Source organism: Cygnus atratus, chromosome 24 (assembly GCF_013377495.2).
Source record: "Cygnus atratus isolate AKBS03 ecotype Queensland, Australia chromosome 24, CAtr_DNAZoo_HiC_assembly, whole genome shotgun sequence".
NCBI classification, from domain to species: Eukaryota; Metazoa; Chordata; class Aves; order Anseriformes; family Anatidae; genus Cygnus; species Cygnus atratus.
In genome coordinates, this window is record NC_066385.1 from 306,616 (window position 1) to 326,205 (window position 19,590).

Below are 19,590 nucleotides of genomic sequence, written 5' to 3' on the forward strand. Positions count from 1 at the left end.
AGATTACAGGCATCCTATTGCTGTAAGGCTGCCATGAGTTCCTCACGTGCAAGTATGCCTTTACCCAAACAGTATTCTATTTACTAAGCAGTCTCTTGTGTCTAGGGATTATTGTAGTTAAGGTGAAAATAAATGTCACTGTGGGAAAGCAAGTGTTTTCTTGAAATACACTTTTCTAATCGTATTTCAATAGAATCTTGCATGCGGCTTTTATTTAGGACTCCGATCTGAGCGGTCCAACCTCAGCGATCAGGGGTCTTGTGGATTTGCCTCCAAACCTCTTTGTCTCTCTCTGCCAGGAGCAAAACGCTGGCGGCACCTTGTGTCAATGTGTTTGAATGTATGGGGGCAAAAAGCAGGTGTGTGGCTGTGAGAACAGCGTGTGCAAACTGAATTGCTCTTCCTTCCCTGTGTCCTTTGGGACAGAAGCAGTGGACAGTGGAGTTACCATGGTCAGAATCCAGCCAGTGGATTGCCAGATGGATCTCTCACTTTTGACAATGAAAGGCTTGATTTTATTCAAGCCTTCAGTGATTCTCTAGTTCAAAAAGAAAACAAAGCCCACCTTAGGGAAGTGCTTTGCATCTGTAGAACTTGACTATGCATCATAGAGACTACAGATCTTGGGCTTCATTTTTTCAGCAGTATTTCCCGTGATTAAACCACAAGAACACTAAAAGTCAGCTTTAGCTGTGTCTGTTTTAGATGGAATGGTTTTAATGGTAAATGTTTGAAAGTTTTGTTCTGTAAGTAGATATGCATACAATCTGATAAATGGCTTTCATACAGTGTTCACTAAAATAATCTTCTTTCAGTAGTAAGAAAATCTCAAGATTCTGCATGTGGGTGAGACTTCATTGTGTATGTGAAAGCTCTTGTACGTGTAGGTACTGAAATACTGGTTTTCACATCTCGCTCTTGAAGAGTGTGTGGTTTGATGAGATAGGGAATTCTTAGTTGAATTGTTGCTCTGCAAGAAATCATTTGTGTTCTGAAGGAGATCATTGTTAATTTTAACACTTGGAAAAATAATGATAATTAACTACTAATATAATTAATCTCCCTGAAATAAGATCTAATGTTCTAACTGAATATCCACAAAGGAGTTTTACATCATTTAATTAGATTTACTTTTCAAAGCATCACGTGTCCCATTGTGCAAAAATCCTCAAACACTTTGAAAGCATCTCCTTGAAAAAGGTATTTACAATAAATGTATAGGAACTTGATTTAAGACTAGATGACGTTTCTGGGAAGAAAGAGCTAACTGCCACCTTAGTGGTAAATAAGTGTTCAAACATTAAATGTAGGTGTTACCTAGAACATCTTTAAATGTTAACTTGGTTCATGCAGTAACTTCTTTGAAGTTCTGCTGAGGATTTAGAACTGTGATTTAACAAGTACGGAGGAAAACAAAGTAGACCTTTTGAAGAGTACCAGAAAGGAACTAGTTGTCTTGATATCTAGTGTTTAAACTGTGTGTGTACGTTTGTATGTATACATGCAAATTGATTAGGTGTTGTCAAAAGGCAGCGGCAGTTGGCCCAAGAAAACTTTTTGGTAGAAACTTACACGTGTATTTGCTGTTAGTTCTGCCTTCCCTGCAGAATATTGTTTGAAAAAATGCTGAAGCATTCATATAGGTCATAATGCCACCTCTGCCTCCCCAACCTGATGGAAATGGGCTGTGTTAGAAAATATCTTCTGTTGTATCAGGGAGACTATTGTGACACTGTAGTACTTTGACGTTTTCTTGAATGTCACTGAAGTCATACCTCATTATGTGGGCACACTTCTCTTAGTGCTTATTTTGAGACAAATTGGACAATAGATGGTTACAAAAAGTAATTAAGGGATGTCTTGAATATCACAGGAAAAAAAAAAGGTTGGGGAAAACAAATCGTTTTCCCAGAAGTATGTTGTGGTGATTTTCTTGGTTTTATTTTTTTGGTCTTGTTTGTTTGGGAAAATCTGTAGCGTGATGTAGAAATTATCAAAACTTAGTTTTTCTGAGCAGGCGTGTGTGGTGCTAGGGTTTTCTTATTTGTTTGTTTTAGTTTTGAGGTGGTTCATTTTGTTTTGATTTGTTTGTGAAATCTGTTATATGTGGGTAACGACAGTTTTTGTAAGGGTAGAGTCAATTTTGGAGTCTGTGTTTACCCAAGCGAAACAAGCAGTCTGAGGGTGTTGTGTTCATTCTTGTCATCTTTTGATTTTGGGTGTGATGGTTTTCCCATTCTTTTCCTTAAAACTAGGAAACCTTTTCTGTTTTGCAGTTGGTGTAATCAGATGTCCGATATGCCGCCAAGAATGCAGACAGATAGATCTGGTGGATAACTACTTTGTAAAAGACACATCAGAAACACCGAGCAGCTCTGATGAGAAATCAGAACAGGTATGACACTTTCCTGCTTGCCAGAATTCACGTGCTATTTTTGTGCCTGTGTTATGTTAATGCTTTATAAGAAAATTATGGTAACTGACTTTAATTCCCTTTGTAGGTGTGCACAAGCTGTGAAGATAATGCTAGTGCTGTAGGATTTTGTGTAGAATGTGGGGAATGGTTGTGCAAGACCTGCATAGAAGCTCATCAGCGAGTAAAATTTACTAAAGATCATATGATCAGAAAAAAAGAGGATGTATCTTCAGGTGAGTGTTTTAATTTCACTGTAGGAAAAATATTTTTTCTTTGGCACACGTGAAGAAAGAGAGGCAAGATTATTTAGATACCCACCAGCTGTCTGGTTTCCTGAAGGACTTGGGAAAAGCTTATAAAAAGCTACCAATGCAAAACTAGTAGTTCTAAAAATAGAGGAAAAGTAAATTTTAAACTAAAATGGCTTATTTGCTAATACTTCGTAGCATTTGATGTTCTATATAGAAACTATGCTAAGCACAGAAGAATTGTAATAAAACTGTCATCTTTAGAAAGGATTTTGGTCAGTTCTTAATGATCCTTTTACTTAATAGAATAAATAACTAAACGGAGTGGTTGGAATCTGGAGAGCACTGACATCATGGTAGTCATATCCATTGGCCAAGGAAATGAAATTATCCTTTTTGCTGTACTTTGTTATAAGGAGCTATTATAATTCACCCAGTGGAAAAGTATATACAGATAAGCTTACATTCGTATTCAGTATAATGTTACGGTTGCACTGATATTGCTGTGTAAATGTGGAATTTTAATTCATTTTTAGGTTTTATCTCTTGGTTAGCAGAAATTAACATGCATAGTGGGTAGGCTGTTATGTTTAAGCATGCAACTTTATTAGGAGATTTTAATTCCTAAATTATCATTTGACTATATAATTTGCAACTGAGTGAAATAATACGGAAAACATTCTCAAAACAGATGAAAGGTTGCTCCCCCTTTTTGTAAAGGGGATAGGTTCAGATTTGTTCTCTCTCTTCAGCTAAAATAAATACAATCATCATGATTGTTCTTCAGGATTGGGCCATGTCAAAGGAGTAATACTGCATTGCTTTCTGTCGGTGCTTTTGGGGAAATTGTATTATTAGTTAAAAATTTTTACTATTGAGCTTAGTTCCTGTGGATGACAATCTTGTTTCAGACGTTCTCTCAAATAAACTTAATTTTTGGAGAGGCTTTTCTGTATGTCTTGCTGGGTATTGTTTCATATTAAATTTAAATGTATTAACCCTAATAAGGAATAACCAATTAACATAACATCAAATGACAGGACGCTACAAAGAATTACTGACTTCTTTCATTAGGAATGTTACATTGTGACTGTCAAGGTGATAATATAGCCCCATTTATGCTTCTGTAACCTGAGTGGGGAGGTGCCCAAAAATAACTGTTCCAATATAGTAAACTTCCTATTAGAAATTCCAGGTAGAATGTGGCAAAAATGTAACCTTCCTTTAGCATGCAGCGATCCCTAGAAACTGTTGATTGTGGGGAATGGCTATTCATTATTTGCTCAGCAAAGCTTTTTCCTTTCTTGCTTGTCAGACTGTATGGTATGTCTTGGGGACTTTAAAATTCAGTTAAGGAGTGTCAGCTTTAGATTTGTGAGCTTTCTTTCTTCATGGTAATTTGCATGACATAACAAGCTTCAAAAATGTTTGAGACTACAAGGAAGACATTTATGTTTACTTGTTTTAAACCTTACCTGATGTATCTTCCAAAAGCTGCTTTCATCTGTCTCAAGCTCAAAAAATCTGTAGAACACCAATTATTTTAAATAGTAAATTCATGACCATTATTTGGACAATAACTTCTATGTGATTAAGTTGATAAGTTACTCAGTTTAGTTGGAGTTTAAGGAACTCTAAGACTGGTTAATAATGTTGCCTTGCATTTACCACTTCAGTTGCATATGACTTAATGAGCTTTATAAAGGTTTTGAAGTGATAATGTAGAAGACCTATGGTTGTTTGATAGTATAAAAGTTCGAGAGGTTTGGGCCATCCTTTAGAGTGTCAAAGGGGAAATTGCATGCAATTTAATCTTTAAAGGTGTATGCAAACAAAATGATTGTGTACAAACAGCTCTTGTGTTCTTACAGGTGGCAGTGTCTTTTTGAATATTGTTGGTAGGGAAAGAAATTCCTTCTTCCATCTCAGTACTACAGCAGAAGTGAGAACAGCTATAAAACACTGGCACTGTAAATATTTTAGTGAAAACTTTCACAGTAACTTTAGAACAGGTCTGTCGTTGTACTTGAATTTTTGGTTGTTACTTACTTAGCTTGGAAGTTAGTAGTTTTGCACTTCATATTGTCTTAAGTTTTGTTTTAAAATGCAAAAATGGTTTGTTTCTAAAAACAGAGGCCGTGGGAGCATCTGGTCAACGTCCTGTTTTCTGTCCTGTCCACAAACAAGAGCAGTTAAAACTTTTCTGTGAAACATGTGACAGGCTGACATGCAGAGACTGTCAGTTACTGGAACACAAAGAACACAGGTACTCATATTACCATGTCTTGATTCCTGTGGTGTGCTTTCTTAGAGGAAGAAATGACATTGGTTTCAAACAGTGTCTCTAAATACTGTTGTATTTACTGTCCATCAGATTGAAATGATTCCTTGCAGAGGAGAACCTGTGTGCAGTGCTGAAAACTTTTAAGTGATCAGTTGGCTGAGCTATGTCAGGTGTCTTAAGATTGGATTCAAAACAACATCCTCTGAGGTGATTTGGTGTGATTAAGCTGTTACCTAGCTGTTACCTACCAGTCACTATATTCAGGACACAAATAAAACACTTAAATAGGTGTTAGAGCCCTGAACGCCTAGTGCTATAAAGAAGTAAAAACGATACAGTGAGTCACAGATGCAGTAATTTTTTGAAAGGCTGTATTTTATTATGTGGTAGTCTTTCAATTTAGGGTGAATTTTGTAAAGGGAAGGTATACATTTTGCAGCATAGGTTAATGTATTTTTCTAATACGGGGGGGGGGAAAATGGAAGAAAAATGGCTTTAGTTGACCTAAAGTTGCCTCATTCCAACTAAAAAGAAGGTATGGGTTTTGTCTCAGGAGCTTGCTTTTTTCTTGCTGCTAGAAAAAAGTTTGAACCTCTCTTATGATGTGTTAAAATTTCCTTCTCTTTAGCAACTCTGTACTATGGTTGCTCATATGTTTGAAAAAGCACTTTGCAGTGTTATAATAGAGAACCAGGGGAGAAAATACATGTCAGCAACTTGCAGCACTGCTTTATCTAGTTGATAAAGTACACAAGTGTACTACAAGTAACACTTCTCTAAAGGTGCTTGATGTTATGATGCAATACAGAATTTAGCACTTTTTTGCTGGAGCAGTGATTAATCTCATAGATTGCTAGAGCAGCCTAATGGAGAACTTTCACCTTTAAAATTAGTACCATTTAGAATATTAACCTCAAATATTCCTACTATGTTCTTTCATAGGCTTCATCATAAATATTCTGAAGGCACTCGTGTCTAGAAAGTGTGGTCTCCTAGGATATGTTAACTAACATCTTCTAGTTTCTTTGCAACCCTGCCTTGTGCTTGATGCTAACTGATTAATAATCCATAAATGGATTTTAATTGTTCTACCTATTCATTCGTCCAATAAGAGAAGATAATGCTTTGCTATTAACACGCTTTGTTGTAGAAGAATATTCTTTTAAAAACTTTTATATGAATTACAGATAATTAGGGTGACTGCTTCTGTCTTGGAGTAAAACTGCTTTTTATGAAGCTCACCAAATCATTGAGGGAAAACCATGCCAAGTGGAAACAAAGATTAATTTTAATCTCCTATTTACTTCTTACTTGACATCATAGTAGTTTGCAACAAGTGAGGACGTTGAGTCAGTGTTTCAGTAGCAACATGGCACAGTGATCAGAATTTCAAGCGAAAGAATTGCTGGTGATTCTGCAGAAAGCTGACATGCTTTCAGCAGCCTAATGGAGTGGGATTCATCTCTAGTGTAGGTAGTTTTCAGTCTGCATACTTTGGAAGCTTAGAAGTAAGCTTCTAACATTGAAACTGAGGAATGTAAACTCATTGTTCAACCCTGTCCATTGCTGCTACAAATGAAATGAACAGGAGCACAGCTGTGTCTTTTCTAAAGAGCATTCCCTCTGCTTAAGGCTCTGTTATCATAATTGTGAGCTGTTTGGAACTGAGAAACAGTGTTAATAGAAATTTGATCATACATTTCAGTCTTTTCCTGTTATATTAGATTGTAATGTTCTAGATTTTGACTTTTATTGTAGGAGTTTTCTGCCCATTTAAATGTTGAGATTTACTATAGTGAAGAAGGGAAGACATTCTGGGAATCTAAGCTTTGTTTGTTATTAAATTATACTTGAACATGAAGTTTATTTACTGTACAGACAGGAATAGGCAAATAACTGGTAGGAATCCTGGCTACTGGGGGGAATCTTGATAGTTACACAGTTGACAAGAAAGAATGAAACTCTCGGAGCTGCTTAATTCCCCCTGTCATTTTCAACATAGCCATTTTGTTTCTGTTGCATTGCTAATTCATCTTGTGATGCGTAATATGTTAGCAAAAGTGTTTTCATGATTTTCTTATGATGTAGCTACTTGCACTCTTTTAAGGTGAAGTGATAGAAGGCACCCTGGAAGCAGTAGCTGTTTGGTTGAAATGCATGGAAGTGAACAAAATGTTCCTCACTTGGAAGTACCTTTTACAAAAAAAGAAAGAAAAAAAAGATTTTAATAGGATTTTATTTTTTTTCAAATTAAACTACTTTAGTCAAATTTGAGGATTATAATCTCAAGTGAAAAACTTTTCTTGGGATAGGATTTTTTTGTATAAATGTATGCTTATTTTTTGACTGTTTTTGTTTAATGAAAGAATATAACTTAAAAGCTATTACTGCATTTTCCTCATCTACTGTTAACAAAATCATTTGTCAGACTCTAAAGTTTCTGATACCTCTCTTAGCTGGTCTTCCATAGCTTGATATCTTGTGGAAATGATACAGTGTGTTGCCTACACGTGTAGGTGAAATTAAGAAGTGACCCATAGAGATTCAGTCTTCTGGACATTTACAGAAGATTTTATCGGTACTGAAACATTTTGCAAATCGATCTGGATACATATAATTTGCTTCTTTTCTAATTTCAGTCATATTTTTTCAAAATTTCCATGGGAGCTAATAGCTTTACATCTAAATTGGGAATCCTTATCTTCAGCACATTGCTCCTTGGTAACTGAGATCTTCTTTTGCATGTTGAAAAGGTATCAGTTTCTAGAAGAAGCTTTCCAGAACCAGAAGGGTGCAATCGAGAACCTGTTGGCCAAACTTCTTGAGAAGAAAAATTATGTAAATTTTGCAGCTACCCAAGTTCAGAACAGGTAAACAACCCAAAACGATTAACTGTAACTATTACATTGCCTGTTTAATGAATCGCACTAAGACGAATAAGGGGACTAGAAGAAAACTTAATTTTTAGTTGATTCAGTATCTTTAGTTGTATTGAACTTGAATATGTTTGGAAAGTTTTCTTCTCTGAAGTACTGTGTTTCTGTATGAAGTTATTACATGAAACATGTCAAAGATAGTATCTTTTATGGTAACTTGGAGTAGAACCAAAGATGTGACACACTACAGTTCTTGGGGGAGGAGGAGAAGGCAAGCCAAACCCCTCTTATGGTTTCTGCTAAGTTCAGCTCTAGGTGACAGAAACATTGGCCACAGAGGTAAACTAATCCTTCTTCAAATATTTTTGTTGTATATGAAAAGCTCTGTGCTGTTACTTAACTGTGTAACAAAAACTTATTTTGAAGTTGAATAGGAAATTTACCTTTTTATTATTGTTACGCAAGAAAAACTTAGTATATTTATCTGAAAAGAAGACAAGCTTTTCCTTTGGTAGTTTAACTTAAAAATTCCAGGATTAGCTTAAATTCAAGTTTGTCTTTTTTGCATTAATATGGCTATGTGTTGTGGGAGCCACCTTGCTGATGAGGGAGCAAAGGTGTGCTCCAAGTATCCTGAAGTTTGAACACGGAGAGAGTGAGAGCATGTGATTACTGCAAGTTTTTCACGCACTTGTGGTGCAGTGTGCTTGAGGTTGTGTGATTCTTGGCAGTTTTGTGAGCCTTCCACAACTTTAAGGACATTTGCAAAATGACAGATTATCTGGAGAGAGAAGTGCAAGTGTGGAAGAAAGTGTACCAAAGGTACATGATGTTCTGGTGCAAAATTTTAACTCTTAGTTATAGCATGTACATTTAAAAACAAAACCAAATTGTGAGGCAAGGAGGACATACAACGTGATAGAGGTATATGTATGAAGATGAAAGTAATCAAAATGGGAACTTTTGTGTGCTGATTCAGCATGGAGGTCTTTAAATAAACCCAAAAGGCAACACAGTTGTGAAGAGGGAGGACAAGTTGCAGAATTTGTGCGTGCTTGAAGAAGACACAAACCCAGTTACATGGGAAAAAATTAAACTGAAAGCACAAGAATCATGAAGAGTTCTGTGATAAGAATTCAAGGCTAATAACAGGTGGTGCTTGAGAATAATACGTTGTAATGTTTTCTGCCTATGGCGAAGATTTTCTGGCTTCACTGAGAATTCAGTGAATTTCTGCAGAATGTGATTGGATTCTGTAAAGGTTATGATTATCTGCTGAGCCAAGTGGGTAGTGCAGGCAAGATACTAGTTTTCTTTGAAATGTTGTTCGGTTACATTGTTGAAGTGTGGGGCACAATCCATCATCTTAAAAACACTGGGGAATGAAAAAAAAAAATGTATTACAATAATGTTGGCAGTCTTAGCAGATGGCATGAAATTGCCACTGTACGTGATCTAGAAATGTAAAACAGTGTTGAAGGAATAGCCTGCCTACTGGAATAATTGTTAGCAAGGATGGAAAACTGCTGACTGAATGAAGGGTTGGTGCAATGTTGTAATAGGAAACTAAATTGTGCTGTCACAAAAAAGCACATTTGTCCAAGGTGTTTAAAAGGGTATTTGACACCAACAACGAAGGTCATTGTGGGAGAAAAAAGCATTGGTTTTGTGGTCATATCAGGATGAATGGAATCACAATTTCAGGTGTTTTATGTAGTAGCAAAGAAGCCCCTTCAAAAAAGACAATTGAAATCTTTAAAATCACACTGGTGTCTGACTCCTACAAAGTAAAGAATCCTGGTGCAACACTATGTTGTTGTTAGATTAAGGCAGTGTAGGATTAAATCCCAAGGTTGTGGTGGGGTTTAAGAAATTTCAAATTCTGTGGACAGAAGAGCTCAAGATGATTTGTTTGAATTTGGAGAATTTGAGAATAGTGAAGACACTAATACTGAGGAAGAAGTACACTGATGGAAATGATGAAGAGGTGTGAGGTATAAAAACTGAAAGGCAATAGTAGAAAAGCAGAAGAGAAGAATGTAGACCGACTTCAGGCAAATCATTAGTGAAAAGTTTATATCCTTATTGTGTATTGATTACAAGTATGTAATAACATTTTTGTTTATAAGCTTTCTGGGGGGGAGGTTGAGGGGTCCTTCTTAAATTTGGGGTTGTCTTCCTTTCTGGTGAATGAAAAGTAGCATAACACTTTAAGACACCATACATACATTCTTCATAGTGAGACCCATACAGTATGGAGATAAATATATATTTGTAGGCACGCACATGATCTTAGTGTATATCCATGTGTGTATAAATATAAATAAAGTATATAAACTGAAACAATGAAACAGTCTTTACAAGTAGAATGCAAGTTGGTAATTGAGATACCATATTTGTCACACTGTTTAATTTTTTTCACCAAAACTGACATTTTAAATGTCTTCTGAAACAGTTGATAAAGAAGTATTTCTATGATGGAAATGAGGCTGTTGATTTTGTACTTATTAGAACTTTTTCCATATTGAAATTGCTCCTTTATGCTTCAAGGGTGGGAAGATGCCTGTGGTGGTTAGTAGTAGGAGGCATAGTATAAGGTGCCTGACGATGCCTGACAATGCATTTCTCCTTTTTTAGGATAAAAGAAGTAAATGAAACTAACAAACGAGTAGAACAGGAAATCAAAGTGGCCATATTCACGCTCATCAATGAAATCAATAAAAAGGGAAAATCTCTCTTACAGCACCTTGAGGTACAGTTAATAATAAAAGTAATAGTGTTGATTCATTGTTTCCAATCCCCTGTTGAGACCTCTCATTCCATATTTGAAAACTGTTTGGTGTGACTGCAGGTTTTACAATACTAATACTGCTTGTGAATGGTGTGTTTTTGGAAGTGAATGGAAGTTGAATCGAAGTGAAATTCCCGGCTAGCGTATTTTGAATAAATAATGCTATTATCTGACTTATATTCAAATCTATGAAAATTTAACTTCATGATTACATTTCTTTGAATTTTGAAGAGAGGATGTACATCATCAGTATTTAGTTTATAGCATAATGCTTGTCTGCCACGATGTGACTGAAAAAATCTAAGATCAAATTAATGAGAATAGATTTATTTTGGTTAAGGAACTGTTATTTGGCAATGAAATTGAGTTTTCCTGGAATAAAAGAGTATTTGAGCAGGAGTGAAGTAAATAATATAAAGTTATACAAGTAATTATGTGAGAATTTCGGCTTTTCTTGATTTCCCAATATTTGTTACAGCCTAGAAAAATCCCTTTGGGAACTTTCTTTTTTTTTTTTTTTGTGAGGTTGTAATAGCTGCTTGATCATGTACTGTTAAATCTGAAGATTTGGTACTGCCACCCAGACTTTTTCCATGAGAGTTTCAGCTGGCAGATTATCAAAGGTTGAGTACTTCTCAGAATTGAGGCTGCTGAGTTTATCTGCTGTGTTGAGGAGGTATTAAATGGCATTTTTCTGGTTGGGATAGGGGGCTGGTGTTCAGAGTGCCTGGCCACCTCTGTTGCTGTCTCTTTCTGCAGCTCTTGTGGTGGCAATTGCAGGAATGCCAGGGCACCACCCAGTACTGAGCTGGCACTTTTGCTGGGTCCTAGTCTGGATCACTCCCCAATTCTCTGTCATGCTGTTATGACCCTGGCAATATGAGAAAGAGGGAAACGATCTCATTTTATTAGTTGAAACTTTCTTGGGATAAAGCAGAGGTTCTTATTTGAGCCCACTCTTTTCCCCGCACTTTGATACCTATAGGAAGAATGATAGATTGGAATAATAGAGAATTATTACCTGATGGTTTTAGCCGCTCTGAATATAGGCTTTAGTATAAGCTTATTTGCTTGTGACATTTTTCTGTTATGCTGGGAGAACTGTGATAGTGGTTTATATTTTCCTTTTAGTCTGGAGTCTTCATTGTAATAAAGTTTTTATTTCTTCATAGAATGTAACAAAGGAGAGACAGATGAAGTTAATACAACAACAGAATGACATCACTGGCCTTTCGCGACAAGTGAAGCATGTGATGAACTTTACTAATTGGGCTATTGCAAGTGGCAGCAGTACTGCTTTACTGTACAGTAAACGACTGGTAAGGAAACATCCTTTAACTTGTACAGTACAGAGAATGTTTACTCAAAAGAAGTATCATGTAGCTTCACTAGATTATATCCAAGGAAGAGAAAATGACTTGTTTGAACATCATTTAAAAAACAAAAAGAACACTTCCATAACAATGGAATATGTTTCCCAACTTGTACATCCTTCATTTGTAAATTAAGGACATAACAGTTTTATTGTAGGAGTGAGGTAAAGCTCTGTAAAGGCACCTCAGTGTTTCACTTGAGTCATTGCAGAAACTATATAAAAGTACTTTCATAATCCTTTGGATTCAGTAAAAAAAATTAGTTGTACGGTTTATGGTTTTCCTGGTGAACTGAGTGTGTTTTCTAGGCTACTAACAAAACACACGACTGATGGTCCTTGCTGGTGACTGAGAAGTCTTAAACTTGCTGGGCAAGTGCACACTAACATTCTCATTTTTTATTTCGTTGTCATCAACAGTCTTGTTTTTGCTTTCCATTAGATAACATTCCAGTTACGTCATATTTTAAAGGCACGTTGCGATCCTGTCCCAGCTGCCAATGGAGCAATACGGTTCCATTGTGACCCTACATTCTGGGCAAAGAATGTCGTCAATTTAGGTGAGAAAATTCTGAATGTTTACTCTCCATTACTTGAAAAACTAGATTGAGTTAGAGGTGCTCATCAAATATGAGTGAGTTGGAGTGCAGTGCATCTCTTAATGCAGAAGAGCAAAACTCTCTTGACGTTACCCATATAGTTATCCATATAGTCCTGATTACCCTCCTTGTCTTGCTCTCTCTTATTACCAAAGCTTTTTCTACAGCATTTTTGGTTCCCAATAGGAATGGTTCTAGAAACGGCCCTTTTCCATCCTCTTTTAAGGTTGTTCTAATGGTTACAGTGTAATATGCTTGTGCTAAATGAGTGCTTCAGTTTATGGAAGGAGCTTTTTTAGCAAGTAAATAGAATCAGTTTTGCCAATGTGAGCTTCATATTTATCTGCATGTGGGATATGTCCAAATGTGTTGGAAGTTGTGTGAACAAACATAATTAGAAGAACAGTTGATAGGGTCTTGAGTACCAAGCCAGTCCATGTTATTGCTGGAAAGGTAAGCGAATTCAGAAGCAATGTTTAATTAGTTTTGTGTTCTAAGATGTCTGACACAATTATAAAGGTAAAGAAAAAAAGAAAGCTTTAAAATGAGAAATGGCTTCTGTTCCTGTATGCGCGCAGTGCTGTTTCTTGCAGTTCCCACAGCATTAAGTTACAGCACCATAGCTATAACTTTTTGTATATTTGGTAGTTTTTCTCAGTATACCTGTTTATTCCTCCTTTTCCCTAAAGCATTAACTGCCTTGGGAATGTGTAATATTTTGGATGAGAGGTAGGAGCTTGGAGGGGTTGTTCTGCATGAGCGCTTAGTGACAGCTGGGATCACTGGACATGCAGTTATGATTACTGCACATAGCTGACTGTTGTTAGATGCAGTAATAGATGTGCTCTTGTGACAATGTAAGGTACTTAATATGTTAGCCTCTTTATTATCCACCTAGCTTGCAGCAATTTAATATCACAGTTTTTTTTCATATGAATCCCACTATTATTTATACTTTTCAGAGAACAAGTTTTGAATGAAAGAAGAGGTGAACTAGAGTGGGGAGAGTACAGTGAGACAGAAGTATTTCTTAGCATCTGTTTTCTGTTCCTGAAAATTCTAGTAGAAAATTTGATTAAAATATCAGCTTTTTGATACTTTCCTGATACTTTTGTGTATATTCACTTCTTGCTCGAAGTCCACTAGCCAGATTTGCTGTTTCTGTCTTTAGTCAAGGAGGTTTATGTTCACAATAAACAAACTTTTCATCATGTTCATTTCAATAATGTTTTAAAATTGATGCTATTCCTTTGTGGCCAGTTCCTCAAGCAATTTTTGAGTGTTGTTAGTCTTGGAGATTAATCAAGAAGGAAAAAGCAGCGCTTTCAAGAACAGAGCATCAAATGTTTGGCTAGAAACCAGGCAGAAAAAAAGCTATATAGGAAGTAATATAGAAACTACCTACCTTGTTAAAAAGCTACATGCAGATTCCAATGAATATATGTTCGAAGTGAAAAATCATAATTTCGCCCTTGCCTTTTAAAAATGGGACTGGATATATGTAGAGGCAATACGATCCATCCAATTGTATCAAGGCAGTACCCGGTTTTAGCAGTATTTTGTGTTATGCTGGTAGTATATCCTGTTCTTAGAGTCATGCAGTGATGGGACACTCTCTTCTCCCTTGATATCTTTTCCCAGTCTTTGCTTCCATACTTATAGAAACTTTATGCTCAATGTGTTGGGTTTTTTGTTTTGTTTTAAGATTATGTCTCTTGTCTTGTGTGATTGTGGTGAACATGAAAAACAGACATGTCTGTTTATGAAGCTTTGCAGTTACAGTTCTTTCAGTCTTTCCTCACACATCATATTTTTAGTTCTGTAACTTGTTCTCTGGGTTTTCTTTTTGCTTCTCTCTCATGTATGGTTATGGAGACTTAATAAGAAAATTTCAAACTTAAACTGCCTTGTTACTGCACCTGTTGAAAAATCATTTAGAAACGTCTGAATATTCTGCATTTATTGACCTTTGGATGATAATGGAGATTGAACTGTTCACTAGTTCTTTTTTGTTTTATTCCTTAGGTAACCTTGTTATTGAAAATAAACCAACTCCTAGTTACACTCCCAATGTAGTGGTTGGACAAGCTCCTCCAGGAACAAACCACGTCAGCAAAACTCCAGGACAAATCAATCTAGCACAGCTTCGACTTCAACATATGCAGCAACAGGTGTATGCACAAAAACATCAGCAACTGCAGCAGATGAGGATGGGACAGCCATCTGGGTCAGTTCCCAGACAGACAGGTCCTCAAATCTTACAGCAGCAGGCAAGTTTCTTGTATGCTGTTATTTCACATTAGACCATAATACCAAGACTTAAAATTGCCCTTTCGAAACAAATCAGTTTATAAACATGAAAATCTTTTGAAATTTGACATGCTTTAAATATGAGAGCTATTGGCTTTTCTTGGTGTTATGTAACTAGTAAACCTACTTCTGTGGAAAGAGATTGGCTTCTTTTTTCCATGTTAAAAGCAAAAATTTTAAAAAACAAAAACCCTTGCAGCCTCCCAGGTTGATCAGCATGCAGACCATGCAGAGGGGTAACATGAACTGTGGGGCTTTCCAAGCACATCAGATGAGAATGGCTCAGAATGCTGCTCGTATACCAGGAATACCACGCCACAATGGACCACAATACTCCATGATGCAACCTCACCTTCAAAGACAAGTATATCCTGTGTACACGCTTCATTTGTGCCATTGTGCCAAACTTTCATTACAGTAGATGATACCTCCAGCTTTAAATGTGTTTATCTGTAACACAACTCACAGCTACACACGTTTATATGCTTTGTCATGTTGCATACTGTACTGTGACATTTTTGCTGCTGAATATAAGAAAACTTAAACGTGAAAAATTAAATGAATTTTCTTTCTGTTACTAAAATGTATTGCATTTTAGTTCTGGGAAACAAAACATTTCCATTTTTCACTTTTCAGTGGCATTCAGTTTTTGGGTTTCTTAAAGAATAGTCAGCAATAGTGAAATTGAATGTGGTGTAATGTAGAGTTTTTTAATGAAACCAAAATCTAAAGTGTTTTTAAATTCAAACCTGAAGCACGATGCCAAGCTTTGCATATCATTAAAAACAAAAATTATTGCCAATGTTAACATGACTGGAAAACCAAAATGACTTTTTAATACTTGGAGCATATACTATTTTGTACATAGACATATGGACTCTAAAGTTGTCTTTGGATGAAGTCATTGCTTTAAGAAAATATAACTGTACGTGAAAATAATTTGATATAAGATCAGGAAAAATCTGTAATGTGTATTTAAATATCTAGCCATATAAAGTTGTATTTTGTTTTTATTTCCAAGTAAATATATACAGCAGTTGCTTTGCATTCAGTGCTTTTGGGTTATGTTGATAGAATGTGAATTTATATGCCACCCCTATCCCCCATTTTTGTTGAGGACTATCATATAATGTACATGTTGCAATTTTACTTGCAGAATGGCTATACAATTTGTCTCTAATGCAGTGGTGGTCTCTTCTCTTTTCCTACAGCATTCTAACCCGGGACATGCGGGGCCTTTTCCAGTTGTTTCTGTGCACAACAACACTATTAATCCAACTAGTCCCACTACTGCAACAATGGCAAGTGCAAACCGTGGTCCAACAAGTCCATCTGTTACAGCAATTGAACTCATTCCTTCTGTAACAAATCCGGAGAATTTACCTTCCCTGCCAGATATCCCACCCATCCAGGTCAGTGGAGAAGACCAGGCAATTAGGCTGTGGGTGAAGCAATGACCTGCCTTACTTTCTGTATCTTTTTTTATTTGGTTATCAGTATTTGTGGAATTGTTTAGTTATTTATCATTTAGAGTAGAAGAAGAATTAAAATCTCCAGCCCTGGCCATGGGCATGCAGCTATCTTAATTATGTAGGGCTGACCTGCTTGGCCTGTGATGGGTAGTATTTAATGGCTGTTTTACAGTAAAATTGTTACTTAGATTAGTCAATTCCAAGTATTGTGTTCACTTCCTTTCTTCCACAGGTCTGTCATATGGGAAGATACCACTAGGATAGTTGAATAGTTATGTATGTTGAATGCCCTGAATGGTGATTTACGTAGTATTAAAGTTGCCTGTCGCTGCTTTGTGATGTGGAGAGTTCCTAAATGTTACAATCAAATGCAGGAAGTACCGCAAATAGGTGTCCTACTCCTCTGCTTTCTCTTCACGTTTCCCCTGTACCCCAGTAGGGTGGCTGTAATTATTTCCTTGTATTTTTAAGAGGCCTACATTGGCATTAACTTTGTATCCTAGAAGATGCTGTGGAACACTTAGACTGGCCTCAGTGATTGATCTTGAAATGTGGTTGTAGTGTTTGCCTGGAAATTCAGTGTGTGACAGCTGCTGCCTCTGTAGTTTACACTTTATCTGCACAGTAGATTGGTACTCGCTGACTTGGAAGTGCAGTGTGCTTCATGCTCTTTTCACAGAGAGATACTGGGTAGTACTGCACACAAGGTGAGGTAGATGTTGATTAAGTCAAGTTAATTCAGAGAGGTCAGAAGCATAATGTAATGTACAGGTGGAGTCGTAGAAAGTAAAAGTAGTAAGTTTTCTGCAGGAGTGTTTTGTAGGCCAAGTGAGAGGAAGATGGCTTAATTTCGAGAATGTGATGTTTATATTGAAATTCCAAGTTCCAACACTGTGGTGCCCACATAAAACACAGGATGCTTGATCACGTTACGGGACACAATCATCTTAGAAACAAAACTAAAATTTTGTCAAAGCAGCTGGTCTTCTGTAATACCAATAACAGCTTTGTAACTCTTAATCTAAAAGAGTTGTGTTCAAGGGTTGTTATTTTTTGATGAAGCTGCAGGTAATTTGCTAACGTAAGAAGAGCAAACAGAAAGGATCACATCTCTGAATGTGATTGATCTGTAGTGCTGAAGCTCTCTTTAGTCATTAGAACAAAACACAACTATAACTGGTTATGGTTATAACACACCTGGTTATGACCGATTCATATGAAGACATTGTTCAGAATTATGCTGTCATCTAGCTAGTGTTTTTACGTAGTCAAAGTAACAGGGTACCTGTTTCCTTGTTTCCAGTAGATACTAAAATCGATGTAAAAAGTGAATGGTGGGGAGAGATTTCACATTATTCTAAGGAAGAAAGACAAGTTCATGGTTTCCCTTAATATCTTAATTATGGAATAACTCTTGCAAAATTAGTAATCTGTTAGTTTGTATGACTAATATTATTTGTACGACTAATGCACTGAACATCCGGGAACCAAACGAGTCTGGAATGGCCTAAAGTAAGTGCAGCCTATGACCATACTGGAATAATTCAGATAATCAGGAGCTTTTCAAAATCTTACGTTAAGCTTCTGACTAGGGGTTTCTATTTTTTGAAAGATTGATCTCTGTATGGAACTGATTAAAAAAAAAAAAAAAAAAAAAAAAAAAAAGTCTGTTGATGCCCTGAGTCCTTGAGGAGATATTGAATAATTCTGTGGAAGATAATGATCACAGTGTAAAGATGTGAAACTATTAACAAACTTTAATTATGCTTCTCTGATTCAGACTCTTGTTTTTGTTTTCTAGCTTGAAGATGCTGGTTCAAGTAGTTTGGATAACCTTTTAAGTAGATATATCACAGGCAGCCACCTACCCCCGCAACCTACAAGTACAATGAATCCCTCCCCAGGGCCTTCAGCTCTGTCTCCAGGGTCATCAGGTAAATGTGGCAGGTATTTCTAGTGATTCTAGAAAGCAGTGGATATTTCCAGAATTTAAGGAAATAAATATGAAAATAACCTACTACTTCATGCCACAAAGAAAGTGATATTTTGTTAGTTTAAAAATTATTTTGCTCAGAAATAAGTCGTGGAAACTTAAATTTTATGCTCCTTCAGAAATATCTTTATAGTAACAAACTGCCAGCATATGAAGGCAGTATTCCAGGTGTGTGTACAGACTGATCCATCTGTGCTATATTTTTTGTCTTACATTACGGCAATCCATTTCTTGTGCATGTAGTTCAGTTATGGATAATTACGGATGTAGTTCAGTTATTGCCCCCAAGTGATGACTGTTCAGACCATTTAAATAAGTTTGCTGAATATCAGCAAATAGCTTTATTAGTCACAGAAGTACCTACACTCAACAGTCATCTAAACAAGGTCATTCTAAGTACAGCTCAATTGAGAATAGAGCTCTTGTTATGCACATGAACAAATTAAGTCACCTATGTGCTCATAATAATCATAATCGTCATAATAATCATCATCATAATGATGAGTTATAGAAACATTGCAAATGTCTGTTCCCATGAGTTAAGAAGCTGTTTTCAGTCATTTGATAGGCATGTTTCCCTTAATCTTCCCTCTTCAAGATTATTGGAAGATTTTATGAACGATTGGTCGCAGCAGTGGAACTTGTATTTCTCAACACCTGCATGCAAAACAGAGAGAGTCTGCATTTCTTGATTTTATTGGTGGGTGTCAATGGATAAAATTTGAGAACTTAATGATCTGTGGCCTATAGCACTGCTTGGAATAGGTGAAATAATTAGGGGAACATTAACAACGTGTTGTCTATGTTTATATTTAATGCAGTGTGCTAGACCTTTGTTTTGATCAAATGACTGAGAAGGCAGATGACTTGTGTGAATTATTAGGATATTCCAGCAGCACTTCTGGCATTAATGAATACCAGTTATGTTTTTTTTATCGCAGAATGTAAGTTTCTACCAAGTCAACTTCTAAGTTTTTTCTTTTCAGGCTTATCCAACTCCCACACTCCTGTGAGGCCACCTAGTACCTCCAGCACAGGTAGCAGAGGAAGGTGAGTATGTAATGTAAGTGCTGTGAGGCTGAAAAATCAGACATGAAGAATTAAAAAAAATGAATCGGCAAGAAGTCAAATAGGGATTTGTGATCCAGTAATTGAAGAATGCTTACAGGAAGGAGTGGTGTTATTTTTTTTCCTTTAATACAATTCTCTGCTGTCTCATAACAAGCTTT

General features: G+C 36.3%; 1 protein-coding gene across 1 annotated transcript in view; it reads left to right on the forward strand.

Moving 5' to 3' along the window:
- TRIM33 (tripartite motif containing 33) overlaps positions 1-19,590 on the forward strand; it is a 41,026-nt gene that overhangs the window by 10,522 nt on the left and 10,914 nt on the right. Inside the window, exons 2-13 of the mRNA XM_035561569.2 lie at positions 2,277-2,395; positions 2,502-2,649; positions 4,798-4,930; positions 7,702-7,818; positions 10,462-10,576; positions 11,788-11,934; positions 12,430-12,547; positions 14,612-14,856; positions 15,096-15,260; positions 16,108-16,308; positions 18,170-18,302; positions 19,348-19,411. Of these exons, the coding sequence (XP_035417462.1) occupies positions 2,277-2,395; positions 2,502-2,649; positions 4,798-4,930; positions 7,702-7,818; positions 10,462-10,576; positions 11,788-11,934; positions 12,430-12,547; positions 14,612-14,856; positions 15,096-15,260; positions 16,108-16,308; positions 18,170-18,302; positions 19,348-19,411 (1,705 nt within the window). The remainder of the gene's footprint in view (positions 1-2,276; positions 2,396-2,501; positions 2,650-4,797; positions 4,931-7,701; positions 7,819-10,461; positions 10,577-11,787; positions 11,935-12,429; positions 12,548-14,611; positions 14,857-15,095; positions 15,261-16,107; positions 16,309-18,169; positions 18,303-19,347; positions 19,412-19,590) is intronic.